Below are 18,543 nucleotides of genomic sequence, written 5' to 3' on the forward strand. Positions count from 1 at the left end.
CAAATAAATATTAACCACTAAAAATATACAAAAGCATGGCATCTAGGGTTCCACAAGGTATGTATTGCATCATCCAAACCTGTAATTGATTCATCATGTATTTTTCAAGTGTAAGCACTAAGAAGTGTTTCTAATTCCTCATTTTGAGACAAAGGAGATTAGGAAGTGCTCAAGGTTTGAGGAGTGAGGTGGTTTCTGTTAGTGTGTACACTCTACTTGTAAAATACATAATTTTTTTCCAGGCAACTGATGCATTCAAGAAATTTATAGACTTTCAAGAAATCATACAAAGCACATTCATTATAACATGTATTCTATATTTAATCTTACTTTAAAATTTCATAAAATCGAAAGTGAAATTACAACACAAGTAGCATAAATGTGGAGTCTCTATTAATGCTAAATGCAACAACATTTGAAATTTGAAACTTGCCTTGAATCAAAGACCTTCAAATAACTTATTTAAAAAATTAAAAAAAAAAAAAAAACTACATTAATAAGAAAATGATACTTATATTAAGAAATTGAACTTAACTACAAATATGATGAATGCTACTAACCACTATATTTATTGTTAATTTAAATGATTTTCATCGTCTAAAAACGCAGACATATTTCATAAAATATAAACTAGCATTTGCACCAGATGTTGCAAAGAAAACGCCGTAAGGCATGTGCGGAAATCCATTATCCATGTAGTGTGTGCATTATTCAACAAGGTGGATCTCTTTAAATTTGTTGCAAACATTTATGTTATTGCATTGCTAATTTATTTAGAATCTACTACTACCTCCTCTTCTTGGAATATTAAATTTCTTATCACCCCATGATGACAATTCCTCTAATTATTGGAATCACAATTTTTTCCACTTTAGTGGGTTTACCGTCAACCTAAAGAAACATGAATTTGAGTCACTCAACTAAAAAGAAATTGCTAAATTGCTATTTATCATGTTTTGAGTAAAAACAATTAATAACTCATATTTACAACCCTTGAAATATTTACAACCTTTTAAGTCTTGTATTTATAACTCATATTTATAACCCTTTAAAATGAAACTAACTATCTATATTTTTATTAATAATAAAAAGAAACTCCTTTATAAAACTGATACTCACATGCTACTCCTATTGAAAAGAATCAATACTCTTTGATAAGCAAGGAAAGCATTATACTCGACCTCAGGGAATTCAGTGGGCAAAATTATCAATAACTAGTTAATATTGATTTGCATCAATTTCTTTTGGTCCAACCAACAATTAAAATCCATCCCCTGCCACTACAACAATAATACACCATATATCACCTTCCCATTAAAACTGAGAATGAGTTGCAAGTAACTGTGAGAACGCGGATGCCTCATAAGCATGGAGTTAAGTTTGATCCCTGAGCTTTGCTACAATCCTCAACTGTAGAAATATTGAAATTTTTAAGAAGACTCTGGCCATTTCATAAGCTGCTGAGTTGACAGCAGAGTTTGTCTGTTGCTGAGTCCCAATCATAGAGATGTCTATATGAGTTATGTCAATGTCTAAGTAGAGCTGTTGAATATGGAATGTCGGTGTAAGTCCTCATCTATGTCCAACTTATGTCAAAGTATGCTACATAGGAACAAAGAATTGGTTAATTGGTTGTGTTAAGTTCATGTGCTGGCCTAGCAACCCTGGAACAGGGCAAACAGGTTCATGCTCAAATAATCAAAGTGGGATTGAGTCAGATGTTTTTGTGAGAAGTGCCATAGTTGATATGTATGCTAAATGTGGGAACCTAGATGATGCACGGCTATCATTTGGTAAAATTTACAAACCTGACACGGTCTTATGGACCACAATTATATCAGCATATGCTCAGCATGGACATGGCAGGGAGGCATTACTACTCTTTGAAGAAATGCAACAAGCAGGCTTGACTCCAAATCACGTTACATTTCTTGGTGTTCTGGCTGCATGTAGTCATACAGGCCTAGTGGACAAAGGCTGGCACTATTTCTTATCCATGAGTCAGCATCATGGTATTAGACCAAGAGTGGAGCACTATGTCTGCATGGTAGATATTCTTGGTCGTTCAGGGCACTTGGATGAAGCAGAGGACCTTATCAACTCCATCCCTTATGAGCCTGATGCTATTCTGTGGAAAGCCTTGCTTGGTGCTTGCAGAGTCCATGGAAACCTTGATATAGGTAGACGTGCAGCAGAACACCTTTTTGATTTGGAACCTCAAAATGCAGCTTCCTATGTCTTGCTGTCAAATATTTATGCTGCTGCAGGCAAGTGGGATGATGTTGCAAAGGTGAGAAGAATGATGAAAGATAGGGAGGTAAAGAAGAATCCTGGATGTAGTTGGATTGAAATCAAGAATGTGGTGCACAAATTTATTGTAGGAGATAGATCACACCCACAGTCAGAGAGAATTTATGCAATGCTGGATCACTTGTCTAAGCGGATGAAGGAGGCAGGATATATGCCTGACATGTTGTCCGCCCTGAAAGCAGGGAAAAGTCTAGCTAAGGTTCAGCTAATGCGACACCTTCTGAAGCAAAGAACGATCCATTACCCAGCTTCTGGAGTGAGGATACCAATCCTCGACCTCTCCCTTGGCTTACAGGAGCGGAAACCTTGCTCATTTCTTGTCTCTGCAATAATCCTCGTCTGGCGGGTAATTGACTCCACGAGGGTTCATCATCTCATCTTCCTCTTGCGATTGCTCTCTTGGTTGAAAGTGGTTCTTCTCCCCTTTTTGCTATGAGTTATCTAGGTCTTATGAGACCCGTCTTGTTTTCTTGTTCACAGGTGAGTGAATGGTTCTCAATCACAGTTCGAAGGTGGTTTGAAATTATTTTCCCCTAAATAACCAAGTGCTTCCTTTCTTTTTCCAGGTTGACAAATGTTCCACCAAGTCTGCGGCTTATTTATTTTTTTGTTATTAATGCATGGACCCTATTTAATTTCTACGGAAGAGTTTCTCGGAGGAGGGTTTCAGATTTAGCTATGGCTACTTCAACGACGTTTAGGTAGTTTTAACTGCTCTAATTTCTTCTTAATAGTCTAGTCAAGGAGAATGATTACTACAGTTTCCTAGCTTTTTTAGTTTAGACAATGTGATTGATATTTTCATATTGTTTTTCAATTTTCTGGATGTAATGGAACTTAGTTCTTCTTCTGCTTATACCCATACCATGACTATAAGGATTTATTTTAAATTCAGTGTGTAATGAATGACGATTTTTCTTGTTATGTTGTTATTCTATATTTTCAGAATGTCTTTCAATTTTATGTATGTAATGGAACTTAGTTCTCCTTCTACTTATATCCATACCGTGATTTCTGTGTGTAATGGAACTTAGTTCTCCTTATGCTTATACCCATACCGTGACCATAAGGATTTATTTTAAATTCAGTGTGTAGTGAATGACGATTTTCTTGCTATGTTGTTATTCTATGTTAATTATCTTGACAACCACCATGGATTTGGTTCCCTTAAACTTGCTATTTACAAGAATATGGTTTGTGATCTTTCCCGGGTAAGCAAGGGTCTGGCCTGCCTGAACTCGGTTTAACCCACAGGTATAATGTTCTACACTTTTCTTAAATGCACAGTCAGGGATTACTCTTACCGATGGCTCTTGACGGTTATCAAGTGTGAAACTGTGCAATGCCCTGTTTGGAAACAACATGAACATGGAGTATGGGATGTTAGCCACCCCATCTCAAAGCAATTCAACAATTCAAATGTTGAAGTGTTTCATGTTGCCCATTTTCTCAGAGCATGCTTTCTTTGCAACCGACAATTGAACCATTGGAAGGACATCTACATGTATAGGTTTGTTATAATGATCACAACATGGTTTTTATGTTAGAATTTTCTTTAATCTTTGAAATTCACCTTGAATTGATTATAATTTCCAATTCTCAAGAGCTAATCTCATTCTCTGTTTGCTGATTAATGCAGAGGTGACAAAGCATTCTGCAACGTGGAATGTCATTACAAACTGATTTTGATGGGTGAACAAATGAAAAAATTAATTGCTTCTCCACCATATTCATGGAGTGATACTTGTTACGGTAGAAATATTTTCTTAAGATTAGAGGCATGAGAACTGTCCATCTGTTATATTCTATGTATTGTTTGCATCAGAGAAGCTGTTGAAAAATGCAAGGCCACAGATGATATAAAAATATATCTTTGTTTTGCTCGGAGGGAAAGGGAAGGAATGGGATGGTGTGCCCTTTTTTGAACCATATCAATTTGGAATGAGCTTTCTTGTGGTAAAAAATGCATGGCCACAGATGATATAAAAATATATCTTTGTTTTGCTCAGAGGGAAAGGGAAGGGATGGGATGGCGTGCCCTTTTCTGAACCATATCAATTTGGAATGAGCTCTCTTGTGGTAAAATTTGTTCTATTTTGAAATTTGATAAGAAAACTAGAACTATTGATGCTTGACATATTCTCTGAGTTTTGTTTGAGTGAATCTTATTGGTTTTAAATGCAACCCCTGTTGTACTTGTTTCAATGTGATTCAGATCCAATTCACAGGAAAGATTAAAAAACACGAAGTGTGACTGCAATGCAAAATTTGCACATTATGTAATACTCCTAAAAATTCATCTGAACGATGTTTCATAAACTCATAAAATCGGTCTTAACTATGACTGATAACTGATAAGCCAGGCAGGATAAGTTATTTATTGGGGAAAGGTCATATGTTCGATCCCACAAATAAATAAAGAATGGCTCCTCTTGACACGATATAAATTGAGTACCTTGTTCAGTTTAGTGACACCCCTGCAATTAGAGAAGAGAAATGGATGAAAGGGAAAACAAAATTTGGAGATAAGCCCCCTATTTGGGAACAAGCAGCTGCAGTGTTGTTGAGTCTTTTTGGTTTCTGGATTGATCCTTTTCTGCTCCTTTTCTGCTGCATCACAGAAACAAGAACACCCACCTCGGAAGTTATATAGCTTTCTTCAACTTTCATAGTTTGTGCATGTCCATTGAAGTTGGTATTCTGCAGTGTTGTTGAGTCTTTTTGGTTTCTGGATTGATCCTTTTCTGCTCCTTTTCTGCTGCATCACAAAAACAAGAACACCCACCTCGGAAGTTATATCGCTTTCTTCAACTTTCATAGTTTGTGCATGTCCATTGAAGTTGGTATTAGAAGTGCCGACTTGGCTCCTGATTCCAAATTCAAAATAGAATAGATTGAGCTTTCATATAACACAGAAACGTAACCATGAATTTGTGCAAATTACACTTATTTATGAAGAAACCATGAAAACTTAGTATTTTCATTCAAAACAACATTAAAAAACTATATAAGTGTGAATGCAATTGTTGAATTTTGATTAATATCATGTGCTACTACTTTAAATGTTAATGAAATAACCTTTCCTATGTAGAAGGCAGAGTGATTACTATCTACTCTTAGGGCTACCGCTTGTTGACTACCTGGCCCTGCTGCATTTTCGAATGTTATATCCCGTGCTAAGAAGCCATCAGCATTTACAGCTGCAATTGTGAAAACAAATAAATTAGCAATCCTCAACATCTAAAACAAGATTTAGTGGGATCGAGGAATATGGATTGATTGAATTTTCCTTTGATAAGAGTTCAAAACCAAAGAACGATGGTAATTGTAAGTATTAAATTCCGTCTTTGTTTAGAAATAGCATACACATATTTATCTAGTTATCAGAATAAACAGAGGATCTGATTTTAGCATATGCCCATTGAAATTTCTCAAACTTACAAACCCCAATGCATGTTGAAAGACATTACACCTATCATATGAAAGGGTTCCAAATATCTTATTCTTAAAATGTAAAATGATAATTAATTTTTTTGCTGCTTTAATAGGATGAAAGAAGTGCAGAATCTGCAAAAATAAATGTTATTGCTCTCTTCTTCTCAGCGACCTACAATCTGAAGAAAAGCATTATTGCTTCCCTTGCAAATGACGGATTGCATTCCAAGCACTGCTGGATTTTGATTGTTTCCTTCTCCTCTCATTTGTATTTTGTTGATGCTTTCTAGATCAGCATTCCTTGGCAAGGGAAAGGGAATTAATCTGGGTTGAACTCAAGTAGAAAATTTCTCTCTCATTAATTGGATGGTCATTTTCACAATTGATTGTCTCCAAAGAAGTCTTGTCAGCCAAATCTCTACCTTTCCTCAGGCTTTTAAGTTTAACCAGCATGCAGGCCCTCAGTGTTGTGGTTTGGCATTTTTATCCAGTAGTTCTTAGCAACATGGCAGAAAGGGCACACTTTATGTCCATGCAGAAGGAATTGGAAGCAATGGTAGTGGATTCCTTGGCCACAGAATTGAACAAGCGTTTAAAGCCCTTTGGGTTCTGCAAGAAGACCCATAAAAATCTGCAAATGTATCAAGAGAATTGCTTCCTAGATCATACTTGTACAATAAGTGATCATAGTAGAAGGTCATTTGATTGTGAAACCGTTGTGGGATTCAATCCAAGTGACCTGAATGTAGAAATTAACAAACTCTACAAGCTTATTTAAATGTGAATATTTTATCATTTTCCATTCAATGATAAATTTTTTCAGAATGTTTGGCTAGTTAACCCTCAATAGGAGTTTCTTCAATGGAATTCACATTAACAATTGAAAAGTCAAAGTTGTCATCTCTATCATGGCCCATGTATTTGGTTGTCTCCTTCCAAATTTCAGGAATTGCCTCCCTCACATTATGAATACTTTCTAGGGAATAATCAGCTTCCTCAGATTTTACAGAGCTGCCCACCTTCCCAAACAACATACCAAATTAAGTAAGAAACCAATAAATATCAAGCCACCAAGAATGATAATCTAGACTTTCAAGTAATCTTTTTACTTCTCTCAGATTCAAAAGAAATTTGACTACGAACAGGAGTTTTCGAGTCCAATGGTCAAAACTATTAAAACAATTTTCACAATTTACAACACAGAACTCTCTTTCCCCCACTATTTTTCTGTAACGAATAAATTCCATCTTAAACCTTTCCCACTATGTCACAAAGAATTATAAAGTTTCCTGCAATTTGATAAAATTATGACATGTACTAGTAATTTCTGAGGGTCATTTGAGGGCTTACCAGAACTGTATTAAGGCCTGTTGCTTTTGCTCCTGCTATGTTTCGGACATTGTCATCAAAGAAGAGCTGCAGAAGAGTTCGAAGAAGGATCACTGTAAAAATATGTAAACAAATTAAAGACAAACGCTGGAAACTTACTGTTCTTGGTGGATCTGCATTTGCAATTGTGAGTGCACGCTTCATGGCTTCAATTGAGGGCTTGATAAAAACAGGAGAAGTATTGGGTTTGCATTCATCAGTTTGTTGATTAAAAGGATAAGCCATATTAAGGCTCTCAAAACATATGACATCCTCAAAACAGTCTTCCAAGCCTAGTCTTTTTAGGACTTTACATGCATGAGTCTTATCTGAATTTGTAAATATCTGCACATAAGATATCTCCAAACAATAGTTATGGTTGCATTCATTTCATTTAATTCTTAGAGAAATAATGCCAACTATTGTATTTTTCATGATCTCTTTCAACTATCCACAGGGGAAGCAACCTTATAGAATTGTGTTTGTGCTTGTAAGGCTTTAAATTCTATTGAAGTTGACCTAAAAATTGAATTTATGCAACTCATTACCAAATACTTACCAATTTCCTTTGAGGCATGCTCATCAAAACGCTTCTCAGTGCAGGGTCTGGTTCAATGACTTCATATGGCAAGTTCCCATGCACAAATCTAGAAATTATGAAAATTACACATGTATAAGATTTTCCTTTTGATAAAATGCCAATAAAGCATATGCACCTAGCCAGATAAATTTCAATTATCTCAGGGGAGAAATAGAGGTGAATCTCCTCACTAAGCCATGATGCTTAGTGATACAATTTAAGCATGAATGTCATGGAAAATTAAATACAAAAGCTGAAAAGCTATTTCTATTTTTCTGAAATAGGTCTCTCACAGCACTCTATATTGATTTTCTTTTTTGCTCATTGTAGGAAAGGAAAAATGTGACAGAAACAATCAGTCACAGCACAAACAAAATAGAATTGCACCTGTGATATTCATCTGCATCAACCTCATAACCCAGTTTCTGCAACTATAAACAACAGTTATTAGTCACAGTCAAACAGCCTAAATCCTCCAAGCAATGATACCTCTGTTCTGCTCTATGAAGTTGTCACATGGTGATGCTTAAAGGGGAGTGAATAAGAATTGATTTTTTCTTGCAGATTGAATATGGAAGGCGGGAAATCTTACTCTCAGCCCAGCCAGAGTGCTCCCATTGGTTTTATAAAATTCTGTACGGAGGCTGGAAACAATTTCTCTGCTGAATCCGAAAACTTGTGCAAGAAACTCTGGAACAACATTAATCAAATCCATGAAACAACACCCAGGGAGAAAAAAGTAATTGAATTCTAATAGAGGAAGGAAAAAATAATCTGTATGTAAAACTTAATACGGGACATAATTCACAGCACACCATCAATATTCTTGCGGCAGGCTGTGGCAATGCCTGTACTGGAAGGATACAGAATTCCATCTTAAACCTTTCCCACTATGTCACAAAGAATTATAAAGTTTCCTGCAATTTGATAAAATTATGACATGTACTAGTAATTTCTGAGGGTCATTTGAGGGCTTACCAGAACTGTATTAAGGCCTGTTGCTTTTGCTCCTGCTATGTTTCGGAGATTGTCATCAAAGAAGAGCTGCAGAAGAGTTCGAAGAAGGATCACTGTAAAAATATGTAAACAAATTAAAGACAAACGCTGGAAACTTACTGTTCTTGGTGGATCTGCATTTGCAATTGTGAGTGCACGCTTCATGGCTTCAATTGAGGGCTTGATAAAAACAGGAGAAGTATTGGGTTTGCATTCATCAGTTTGTTGATTAAAAGGATAAGCCATATTAAGGCTCTCAAAACATATGACATCCTCAAAACAGTCTTCCAAGCCTAGTCTTTTTAGGACTTTACATGCATGAGTCTTATCTGAATTTGTAAATATCTGCACATAAGATATCTCCAAACAATAGTTATGGTTGCATTCATTTCATTTAATTCTTAGAGAAATAATGCCAACTATTGTATTTTTCATGATCTCTTTCAACTATCCACAGGGGAAGCAACCTTATAGAATTGTGTTTGTGCTTGTAAGGCTTTAAATTCTATTGAAGTTGACCTAAAAATTGAATTTATGCAACTCATTACCAAATACTTACCAATTTCCTTTGAGGCATGCTCATCAAAACGCTTCTCAGTGCAGGGTCTGGTTCAATGACTTCATATGGCAAGTTCCCATGCACAAATCTAGAAATTATGAAAATTACACATGTATAAGATTTTCCTTTTGATAAAATGCCAATAAAGCATATGCACCTAGCCAGATAAATTTCAATTATCTCAGGGGAGAAATAGAGGTGAATCTCCTCACTAAGCCATGATGCTTAGTGATACAATTTAAGCATGAATGTCATGGAAAATTAAATACAAAAGCTGAAAAGCTATTTCTATTTGTCTGAAATAGGTCTCTCACAGCACTCTATATTGATTTTCTTTTTTGCTCATTGTAGGAAAGGAAAAATGTGACAGAAACAATCATTCACAGCACAAACAAAATAGAATTGCACCTGTGATATTCATCTGCATCAACCTCATAACCCAGTTTCTGCAACTTTAAACAACAGTTATTAGTCACAGTCAAACAGCCTAAATCCTCCAAGCAATGATACCTCTGTTCTGCTCTATGAAGTTGTCACATGGTGATGCTTAAAGGGGAGTGAATAAGAATTGATTTTTTCTTGCAGATTGAATATGGAAGGCGGGAAATCTTACTCTCAGCCCAGCCAGAGTGCTCCCATTGGTTTTATAAAATTCTGTACGGAGGCTGGAAACAATTTCTCTGCTGAATCCGAAAACTTGTGCAAGAAACTCTGGAACAACATTAATCAAATCCATGAAACAACACCCAGGGAGAAAAAAGTAATTGAATTCTAATAGAGGAAGGAAAAAATAATCTGTATGTAAAACTTAATACGGGACATAATTCACAGCACACCATCAATATTCTTGCGGCAGGCTGTGGCAATGCCTGTACTGGAAGGATACAGAGTATCATCCAAATCTGTGACAAAAATAAAACAGAGCGTCAAAATAACTTTGGAATTTCTGGCAAAATGTTCATGATAAATGCAATTAAAGATATGCGAAAAGTTCAAATTGAAACAGAGTCCAGGATTTCTTCTGAATTCATGCCAAAAGTACCGAAGAGCAGACAATCGAATTGAGTTGTTGATTGTTCCATCATATTCATATCACAGAATTCGCAATTACAGAGGCAATGGATATTTGCACTGAGCGTACGAAAACCACATTGAATATGCAAAGAAGTTATAGATATATATATAGAGAGAATTCAAGTTGCAGGCATGGTTGGTCGGAGGCTACGCGGTGAAGGAATCGACGTGGAATCCTGCAACTAGATTCATGTGAAATGAAGGTGTCACACTGAAATACAAACGCATTTACCATTTGGAGATTTTCAGTAGGATTGTGTACAGGGTTTTGTTCTTCAAGCAGCATTAGAAGCTTCTCTATTTCGTTCCTTTTAGCCACTGGAACGCCGAAAACACCCCTGTTCAGGCCTTGCATTGACATTCACAAAACCCAAACGGGCAATCAGCAATTTACTTTCAGAAAAGGCTTAAATCCTTCAGCTCCGAATTACTGTTATCATCCAAAATGCAATAAGGACCCCAAATTCAATAACAAAAAGCATAACATACCCATGTAAGAATAAGCTAACCTTGTAAGGAATTTTTTAGGGCTATTTTTAGTTGATCAGTGCTCCCAACCTCTGGAGTCTCCCTGGAAAGCTCTGTTCCTGCACTCGCATTCAGAGACCTGATCTGCTGCACATCGCATCTGATGGCGCCGCCTTTGATGGCATGATCCAGCAGCCTATGATCCAGTGGAATAATTACCCAGAGGAAAAATACGAAGACCGGCAAGAACAGGGAGCCTGAAACCAAATCCAGAGCGAGGGCAAGCGTTTGATCTGAGGTACAAACCCTGCTGCCCGGATGAAACTATTCGATGAAACGCCCAAACCGTTTGGGCAACCCCGATCAACGGCTGAAATGATTGCAATCGTCTAACATATAATACTGTGGATTACAAGATGACAGGTAGGAAGAGAGGGGAGTTGATCTCAGAGGGAAACGCCTTACGGCGTAAACATATAATCCTGTGGATTACAAGATGACAGGTAGGCAGAGAGGGGAGTTGATCTCAGAGGGAAACGCCTTACGGCGTAATTATATAACATAAATAAACACCAAGTAAGTTGAATAAAGAGTGCTCATATTTGTTTTGGACTAGTGATAAGAATTTTTATGAACTATGTAATTGCTATTTTGAAACATACATTGATGCAAGATTTACTATACTCTTTGTTACAATAATTTTATGTGACTTAAAAATAATTTTATGTTACTTGGAAAAAAGTAAACTAAAAATAATATTTAATATTTAAATAACTTTTTTCACGGTTATTTTGTTATCGTTAATTTCAATCAAAATCTGATAAAGATTTTTAAAAATTTGAGTTTAAATTGTTTAATCTGCATAATTAGAGTGCTCTAGGGGTTTTGCAAGGTGCGAAATCCATTTATATATTCAAAAATGTATTTTAGAAAACAAAAATCTTGAAAGTGTATTGCTGTATTTTGGTGAATTTCGGTGAAAAGGCTATTTCGTCTACAAGTTAGACAATGCTTAGCTGCTATAAGTGAATGTAGGTTGACTCATCACTGTATCTGCTATAAGTGAATGCATGTCTACTAATCATTGTTATTCAAGGTTGACTCATCACTGTATCTGCTATAAGTGAATGCATGTCTACTAATCATTGTTATTCAAGGAAAACCACGCCCCCTGGAATTACTTACTCGTAGTTCCTAATGGGGTGAACTTTCACTTGTGCCAAATGTATCTGGGTCATGCACTATTAACTTGTTTCCTTATATTTGAAAAAAAGAACTCCTGCCAAATGTATCTGGGTCATGTGCTATTAACTTATCTCCTTATATTAAAAAAAGAACTTTTAGCAATAAAAAAACAATTTAAAGAAACAATTTTAAAACATACTTCACGCCAACTTATTCCTTATCAAAAACTTCCTTTCAAATAAAATTTATTTTTTAATAGCCCTTTTCAACAACAAACTCAATTGGGAGGACTATAGAAAGAAGAGAATTTTAGGAGGGTGGAAAGCATTATATGCTCTTCAAAACAGATGTAGAGAGGCAGAGTTATGGGATTGGAAAACGATTAAAGTGCTTTTTGGACTCCTAGTTTGTCCAGTGATGCTATATGGGTGTGAATTGTGGGCTACTAGCACCCTCGTCTCAAAATGGAAACAAATTGAGAAAATCCAAAAATGCTTGATCATGTGCAAGTTCAAAATAAAAAATTCAGTACCTTATGAGATGATGCTGAGTGAAACAGGAGCAACTCCATTGAAGCAATTGTTATGGTGCGGCTCATAAGATATCTAAAAAGAATTGAGCAAATGAGAGTAGGTAGATGGCCTAATGTTATCTTCAATGAAGGCATGAGTGAAAGAAAGAAAACATGGATGAAACAAAACTACACATGGATGCAAAAATGGAATATCTACCTCAATGCGTGTCCCACAAATAGCAAGGAGCTAAAGGATTTTGTTATGGAGAAGTTTCGTAAAAAGGTATGGGGAAAAGAGTTGGGTAGAAAGAAGAAGTACTACATTGAGGAATTCAACCATGTGTGTGATCTACAACAAAAAGAGTTCATTGTAGCTAGCATTTCGTGGAGGGCAAAGGTTCTTATTGCTCAATTAAGGACCAACTCGCATCAACTTCGGTGTGAAACATGATGGTGGAAAAGGCCTAAAGAAGTTTGGGAAGAACGAGTGTGTACATTTTGCATGTCTGGTGCTGTGGAATCATAAAAACATTTCATTTTGGAATGTGATGCATTCAAAGACATTAGAGAAAGTTACGAGAACTTGTTAGCATAAGTTTCTTGGCATTGTCTTTTTAGCGAGGGGATTGTTGGAAAGTTGGGCCAGCTCATCATCAATTTGAATCGGAAAATGATTGAATTGCAAAAACCAAAAAACAAGAAACTAATGATCTCATAAGCTATTTCTGATCTGGTAAACCTTAAAATATAATTTCTTATTTATTTCTAATTTGGTTTTGATAAATGTATGATAAACCATAATAATTGATAATGTATCATATAAATTACCAAGAACTTTTTGCTTGGCCTTTTAAAGTTCGTTTTGAGAAACCACTGCTATGGTGGTAGTTAATGTGTGCCTTGATTTTATAATCAATAATTACTTATTTTTAATAATTCACAACAGTGATCTCAAGTCTGAATCACAACAGTGATCTCAAGTCTGAATTTGATTTATAGACTATTTTTAATCTCGTAAACATTAAAATATTATTTCTAATAAATCAATAATTACTTATTTTTAATAACTCACCATAGTTATCTCAAGTCTGACTTTGGTTACTATTTTTTAATCTCGTAAACATTAAAATATTATTTCTTATTTATTTCTAATTTGATTTTGATAATTGATAATGTGTCATATAAATTACCAAGAACTTTTTGCTTCGCCTTTTAAAGTTCGTTTTAAGAAAACCACTGCTATGGTGGTTAATGTGTGCCTTTATTTTGTAAACAATAATTATTTATTTTTGTGCCTTTATTTTGTAAACAATAATTATTTATTTTTATTAAATCACTGCAGTACCCTCGAGTCTGACTTTGATAAACCTCTGATAAACCTCATGAAGATTTGATAAACCTAGGGCAGTTAAAGAAGAGCAGCGGCTCTGCCCACTAGATAGATTCATACGCAGAGTTACAACGTAGTCTTGTCCCATTAGAGGGAGGTTCAAGCGCGTTTGGGAAGGGAAAAAATTGTTTTGGAGATGCAGGGTAGCCCTGTGTTAGGCCACTCGCGCTGATTCCGACAGCCACAGTCGCTGGAGTAGAAAACCAGACCTGATTGGGCAGCTGCTTCTCAGAACCCTAAGTCGAGTTTTCACTGAGACACGAAGCAGCCCATCACAATCCATGCAGACACGGTTCCCCTGAAAAGGAGTAAAAATAAAGGCAGAACGAATGCGTGTAAACTACTCAGGACTAGAAGAAGTTTTGGGTCACAATTATTAAAACACAACATTGATCGTGTATTCATTCCTTTGACGCGATTCCGGGTGCTGCCTTATAGGTTTTTAAACAGATGGCGGCGGCTGCTGCATTAAGAGCTAAGTCTTCCAAGTCCCTCTTTCGAATTTCGACGCCTCTGTCGTATGCTTGCAGAAGTGGAGCAGATGCTCCTGTTTCTGTTCGCCCGCTCCAGAATGAGACTGGAACATGGTCAAGGTCCATGGCAACCTTCAGTCGCACGTAAGTTATTTTGAGGTCACTTTCTATATTATGGCCCAAACACTATTTTCTGTGATACGAATGGAAAGTATATTATGGGAGTTATTTTTTTTTTAGACACGAACAATTTATAATATATGCACAAGCGAACTTTGCATGCCAGACAATGACCTCTGTCTTTTGAAGTCACAGGCTTTCCCAGACTGAAATACATTTGCAAAAACTTTAGTATATCGGGTATCAAGAAGACGCCATAATGCTTCCATTTTGAGACAGATTAGACTAGAACAAAGCCAAAGAGCCATATCTCTTTACAAATTTGCAATTTTTGGTTTATGGCATCCCTTTTATTTTTATTACATTTTTAATTTCCACATAATACATTTCCTGGGAAACAAACTGAGCATCAAAGCTTTGTCATGTTACTTAAACAAACAAGAACAGAATCTGCTTGGGAAGGATAACATTTTCTAGATCCAATTGACACGTTACATCTCATTGCCCAGGCTATCAAATTTGGCTGTTTAGTATTTTCAGCTCATTTCGTAATCGAACAGAAGTGGCACCAGAGATAAGATAGATAACTTTTATTAACTGTCCACATTTCAGTGCTACAATTTCATGAGATCGAAGGCAGAAAATTACATTGAAAGAAGAAAGCACAATACAGGCAAGAGCCAGATCACAGTACAAAGAAGTTTTGGACTTCTTATTGGGACTCGGCCATTTCGCTCCATGTTGAGAGCTGACTACCCTTCTGTGGCCGATCTTGGAAATCTGTCTCTTGTGCACATCATTCTTGCAACCTGTTGCCATATCTCCCACTTGATCCCCCCTCAAATGCTGTCTTCCGTTAATAATTTGTAGATACGACCTCTCTCTGATTCGGGCATATGCTATGCAGCACATCAAGAAATGTTGTTCAGTCTCGCAGGGGTACAGGCACTAACAGATGGGGGCCTAACAATCAACAAATGGGTGCCTGCCTTTTTTTCCCACACACTAGGCATGCTCTTCCTTCCCATTTCTCCATGGATAATTTCTTGGAAACGCTCACCATCATTTTTCTGATTTGCAGTCATTAGTTGACAACACATAGGAATCCTTTGGTGGGACAGAGTCTCACTATGCAGAATTGATGCCGTTGCATTTTTTGTAGTTTGAGCGCGTCATTAATTATCACAACCTTAAGTAGAATATAAAGTTAATGGGTTGTTCTATTGTTCAACATCAATCAGGTTTATCTTTTACAAAGTCTCATCCGTTAGAGGTATGCTTCTGTTTGTTTTCTGTACCTGACTGCTGGGCAGTTGGTTCTCCTTCTGTACAATGCACTTGACAGTTCCAGCACAGCTGATTGGACAGTGATTAGAGGGTGCAGTTTCGTGGGGCAGCAGTGTAAAGGAGGCACAGGAGCAGTGGGTATATAGGCTGAAGTAGAGGGTGCATGCTTGCCTAGGTGTGCTAGTTTTAGTCCCCTTTCAGTTTTAGTATGCTGTTATATTTGGATAGCACCTGCCTTTCTTATTTAGATAAGGTTCTGATTCTGTCTATAGTTAGCTGTTTTCCAGAATTAGCACAGGCAATTTCTTTAGTTGAGTTAGCTGCTGTTATTCTAGGACTCAGTGATTTTCTGCATTAGCATTTTCCAGATTATGTAGGGCACAGCTTTCAAAGAGGCATGCATGTGTGAGCCTCTCTCTCCTTGAGGCACTCTATGCTAGGCAATTTCCACTTGCAGAACTGGGTACTTTTCTCTAGGCCAGAATTAGGTTAGGGTTTCTCTTCTCCTAGCATAGGCGACCCATTGGGATGGAGATTCATCATTGTAAATCATAGAGTTGTCTTAGTCTTAGTCTATAAAAGAGTGTCAGGGTCATCCACTGAATTGGTGTGTGAGACAGTATTGAGCTATAACATGTAATTCTTTGCTAGTACATAGAATACAGATGCAGTATTGAGAGTTCAGTTTTGTGTACTTGTTGTCCTGTTTTTAGATTATTATATTCAGATTCTACTGTTATGATTGGCGTTACATTTTCAGTTTCCTAGAGAGGGTTTTAGTTTCTGAGTGCAGAATATGCTTGCTATCATCTGAAAAATTCAACATGGCATCAGAGCATCTTTTATGAGGTTTTCCAAAACTGTACATGGAGTGGGCTGCCTCTGAGAAGGAGCTGTTGGAGGATCTCAGCAGGTGTGATGCTTGAGTTTCTGTGTTTGAAGCTGATCTGTGCTTGAGATAGGCACCAAGACCTGTGATAGGTTGTCGGGTGTGATGCCCTAGTTGCCCTAGTGGTTGGAGTTAATTTGTTGCATGAGATAGGCACAAAGAACTTGAGATAGGTGGCCAATTTATTTCAGTGGGTACGATGCCTAGAGACCTTCAGTAACCGAAGCAGTTTTACGCCTATGATTAGTGATTTGCACTGGGGATAGGTTACAGATTTAATTTCTTTAGTGGTTGATTTATATGTTGAATGTGATTTTAGGAGTTGCAGAGATGACTAGTCTTAGTTTTAGAGAGTGTGATCGTTGAGGAGGTGCTTCCAACTTTACACCAACTTGAGGAGGTGCTATTGGAGAAGGTTGACCTTTGGAGTCTTGTGGAGATAAATGTTGCAGCACCCACTGACACTGCCCATTTGGCCGAACAAAATTAGAAGATGGCCAAGTGAGTCATCCTTGATTTCGTGAAGGACCATTTGATCTTTCACATCGGAGAGAAGAAGGCATTGAAGGAGATGTATGATGCCTTCATTACTCTATACTAGAGTGAACATCTCTCGCAAGATGCTACTAAAGAACAAACCCATTGCTACATACATGAGCAATACAGAGATTGTGGCCACTTCCTTGATGGAGATTATTGAGCTTTGAGATTAACTTGCTACCATTGAGGTGAAGGTGGAAGATGAAGAGTTGGTGCTTATAGCAGTAAATAGGTTCTCTTCACCTTCGAAATTATGTTTGGGGTGTCTATGCATGTGAAAAGATTCCTAACTTTCAGAAACATTGAGATGATTTCATCTAGGTGGTGACCCTTAGGGTTTGCTTCAACCAAAAAGTCAATAACCTAGCCCTCATCAAGAAGATGAAGAAAGGAGGCATGAAAGGACCTGGGAGGGTTAGAAGTGTTATTTTTTCTAACCCTAGAAATTGACAAATTATTACCTTGTGATTCCTTCCTGAAAATTACATTTAATATAGCTCACAGAATAAAATTCACACATTGGGATTTTAACTGGAAAAATAAAAATTATAGGGGAAGCAAATGAAACCAATTTCCACAAAATACAGCAAAATATTTCTGCCCCTCAAATCAGCTTCTCATTAAAAATAATATCAAAACTTACAGGAGCTCCCTTACTGGGAAAATGGCTTACTGAAAACAAATGCAAGCTACAGGAAAAATTTCAGAATTTATTGGGTGCCTGTATGGCCTGTACTGGCCTCCCAAATTAGCCTGTATCAAACCCCCAACCTGCTGGCCTGTTGTACAAACCTGCGGGCTCCTGTACGGCTGTATCACACATCTGTTCATGTTGTACATCCCCCATGTACAGCTGCTGTATGGCCCCGTCATGTGTGGACTGCTGCGGCTGCTGTATTGCCCACATGTACGGTCCTCAACCTGCAACTCAGCTTCCAGCTATGGCCTGCTGTGTGAGCTGATCACTCTGCTGCATTTTTCTGCTTGTTGTCTTCCTGGACCTGATCATTGGATGAAATTCCTTTATTACCTTGCTGAGATTACTCAATGTCTATCTTTTGTGCCTTTCTCCTTCACTTAGCCTTGGTTTTATAATCTTGAGTTATTAACCAAATGAATTGACCATTGATGTATAAAACGGAGTTAGAGGAGGAAGGGTTCAGCTAAATTTAAGAGGTGCACTAAATTTGGCAGAGGGACCCACAAGTGGGACCAAGGATCAGATTTACTTTTTTTATTATTACTTGACATAGGAACATTTAAATTTTCCTATAGTCAAGAATTGGAGCGATCTCAGCCATCCAGGGAGACTTAATCTTAGCCCTTCGTGGGACTGGCGGGTCCAGGTCAATTTC

At 37.1% G+C, this 18,543-nt stretch overlaps 2 protein-coding genes and 1 pseudogene across 2 annotated transcripts in view; 2 read left to right on the plus strand and 1 right to left on the minus strand.

The window, feature by feature from the left end:
* Nucleotides 1-680: 680 nt before the first annotated feature.
* LOC149217630 (pentatricopeptide repeat-containing protein At4g02750 pseudogene) lies at nucleotides 681-2,847 on the plus strand (annotated as a pseudogene).
* A 3,575-nt stretch (nucleotides 2,848-6,422) lies between these two features.
* LOC149217631 (uncharacterized) lies at nucleotides 6,423-11,155 on the minus strand. The gene is made up of 14 exons (XM_089390310.1): nucleotides 10,832-11,155; nucleotides 10,291-10,660; nucleotides 10,085-10,150; nucleotides 9,862-9,959; nucleotides 9,657-9,694; nucleotides 9,249-9,336; nucleotides 8,672-9,034; nucleotides 8,559-8,583; nucleotides 8,286-8,479; nucleotides 8,081-8,124; nucleotides 7,673-7,760; nucleotides 7,234-7,458; nucleotides 7,096-7,161; nucleotides 6,423-6,764 (listed from the first exon to the last, which is right to left on the minus strand). The coding sequence occupies exons 2-14, from the start codon at nucleotides 10,337-10,339 to the stop codon at nucleotides 6,582-6,584; spliced, it is 1,527 nt and encodes a 508-aa protein (XP_089246436.1). The 5' UTR covers nucleotides 10,340-10,660; nucleotides 10,832-11,155; the 3' UTR covers nucleotides 6,423-6,581.
* A 2,836-nt stretch (nucleotides 11,156-13,991) lies between these two features.
* Nucleotides 13,992-18,543, plus strand: part of LOC149217632 (GTP binding Elongation factor Tu family protein) — a 94,959-nt gene continuing 90,407 nt past the window's right edge. Inside the window, exon 1 of the mRNA XM_089393014.1 lies at nucleotides 13,992-14,496. Within this exon, the coding sequence (XP_089249140.1) occupies nucleotides 14,330-14,496 (167 nt within the window). The 5' untranslated portion in view covers nucleotides 13,992-14,329. The remainder of the gene's footprint in view (nucleotides 14,497-18,543) is intronic.

The sequence above is a fragment of the Pinus tabuliformis genome, chromosome 1_1 (genome assembly GCF_031772625.1).
Source record: "Pinus tabuliformis cultivar Carrire ecotype Pingquan chromosome 1_1, CPIR1, whole genome shotgun sequence".
Lineage (NCBI taxonomy): Eukaryota > Viridiplantae > Streptophyta > Pinopsida > Pinales > Pinaceae > Pinus > Pinus tabuliformis.

Excerpts from the sequence above, each read along its gene's own strand:
- LOC149217631 (XM_089390310.1), bottom strand. The coding sequence starts at position 10,339 with ATGAATATGATGGAACAATCAACAACTCAATTCGATTGTCTGCTCTTC. Across the intron at positions 8,125-8,285 it reads GCACTCTGGCTGGGCTGAGA|TTGCAGAAACTGGGTTATGA; the intron begins GTAAGATTTCCC and ends TGTTGTTTATAG. Across the intron at positions 6,765-7,095 it reads CAGGCCTTAATACAGTTCTG|GTGGGCAGCTCTGTAAAATC; the intron begins GTAAGCCCTCAA and ends TTGTTTGGGAAG.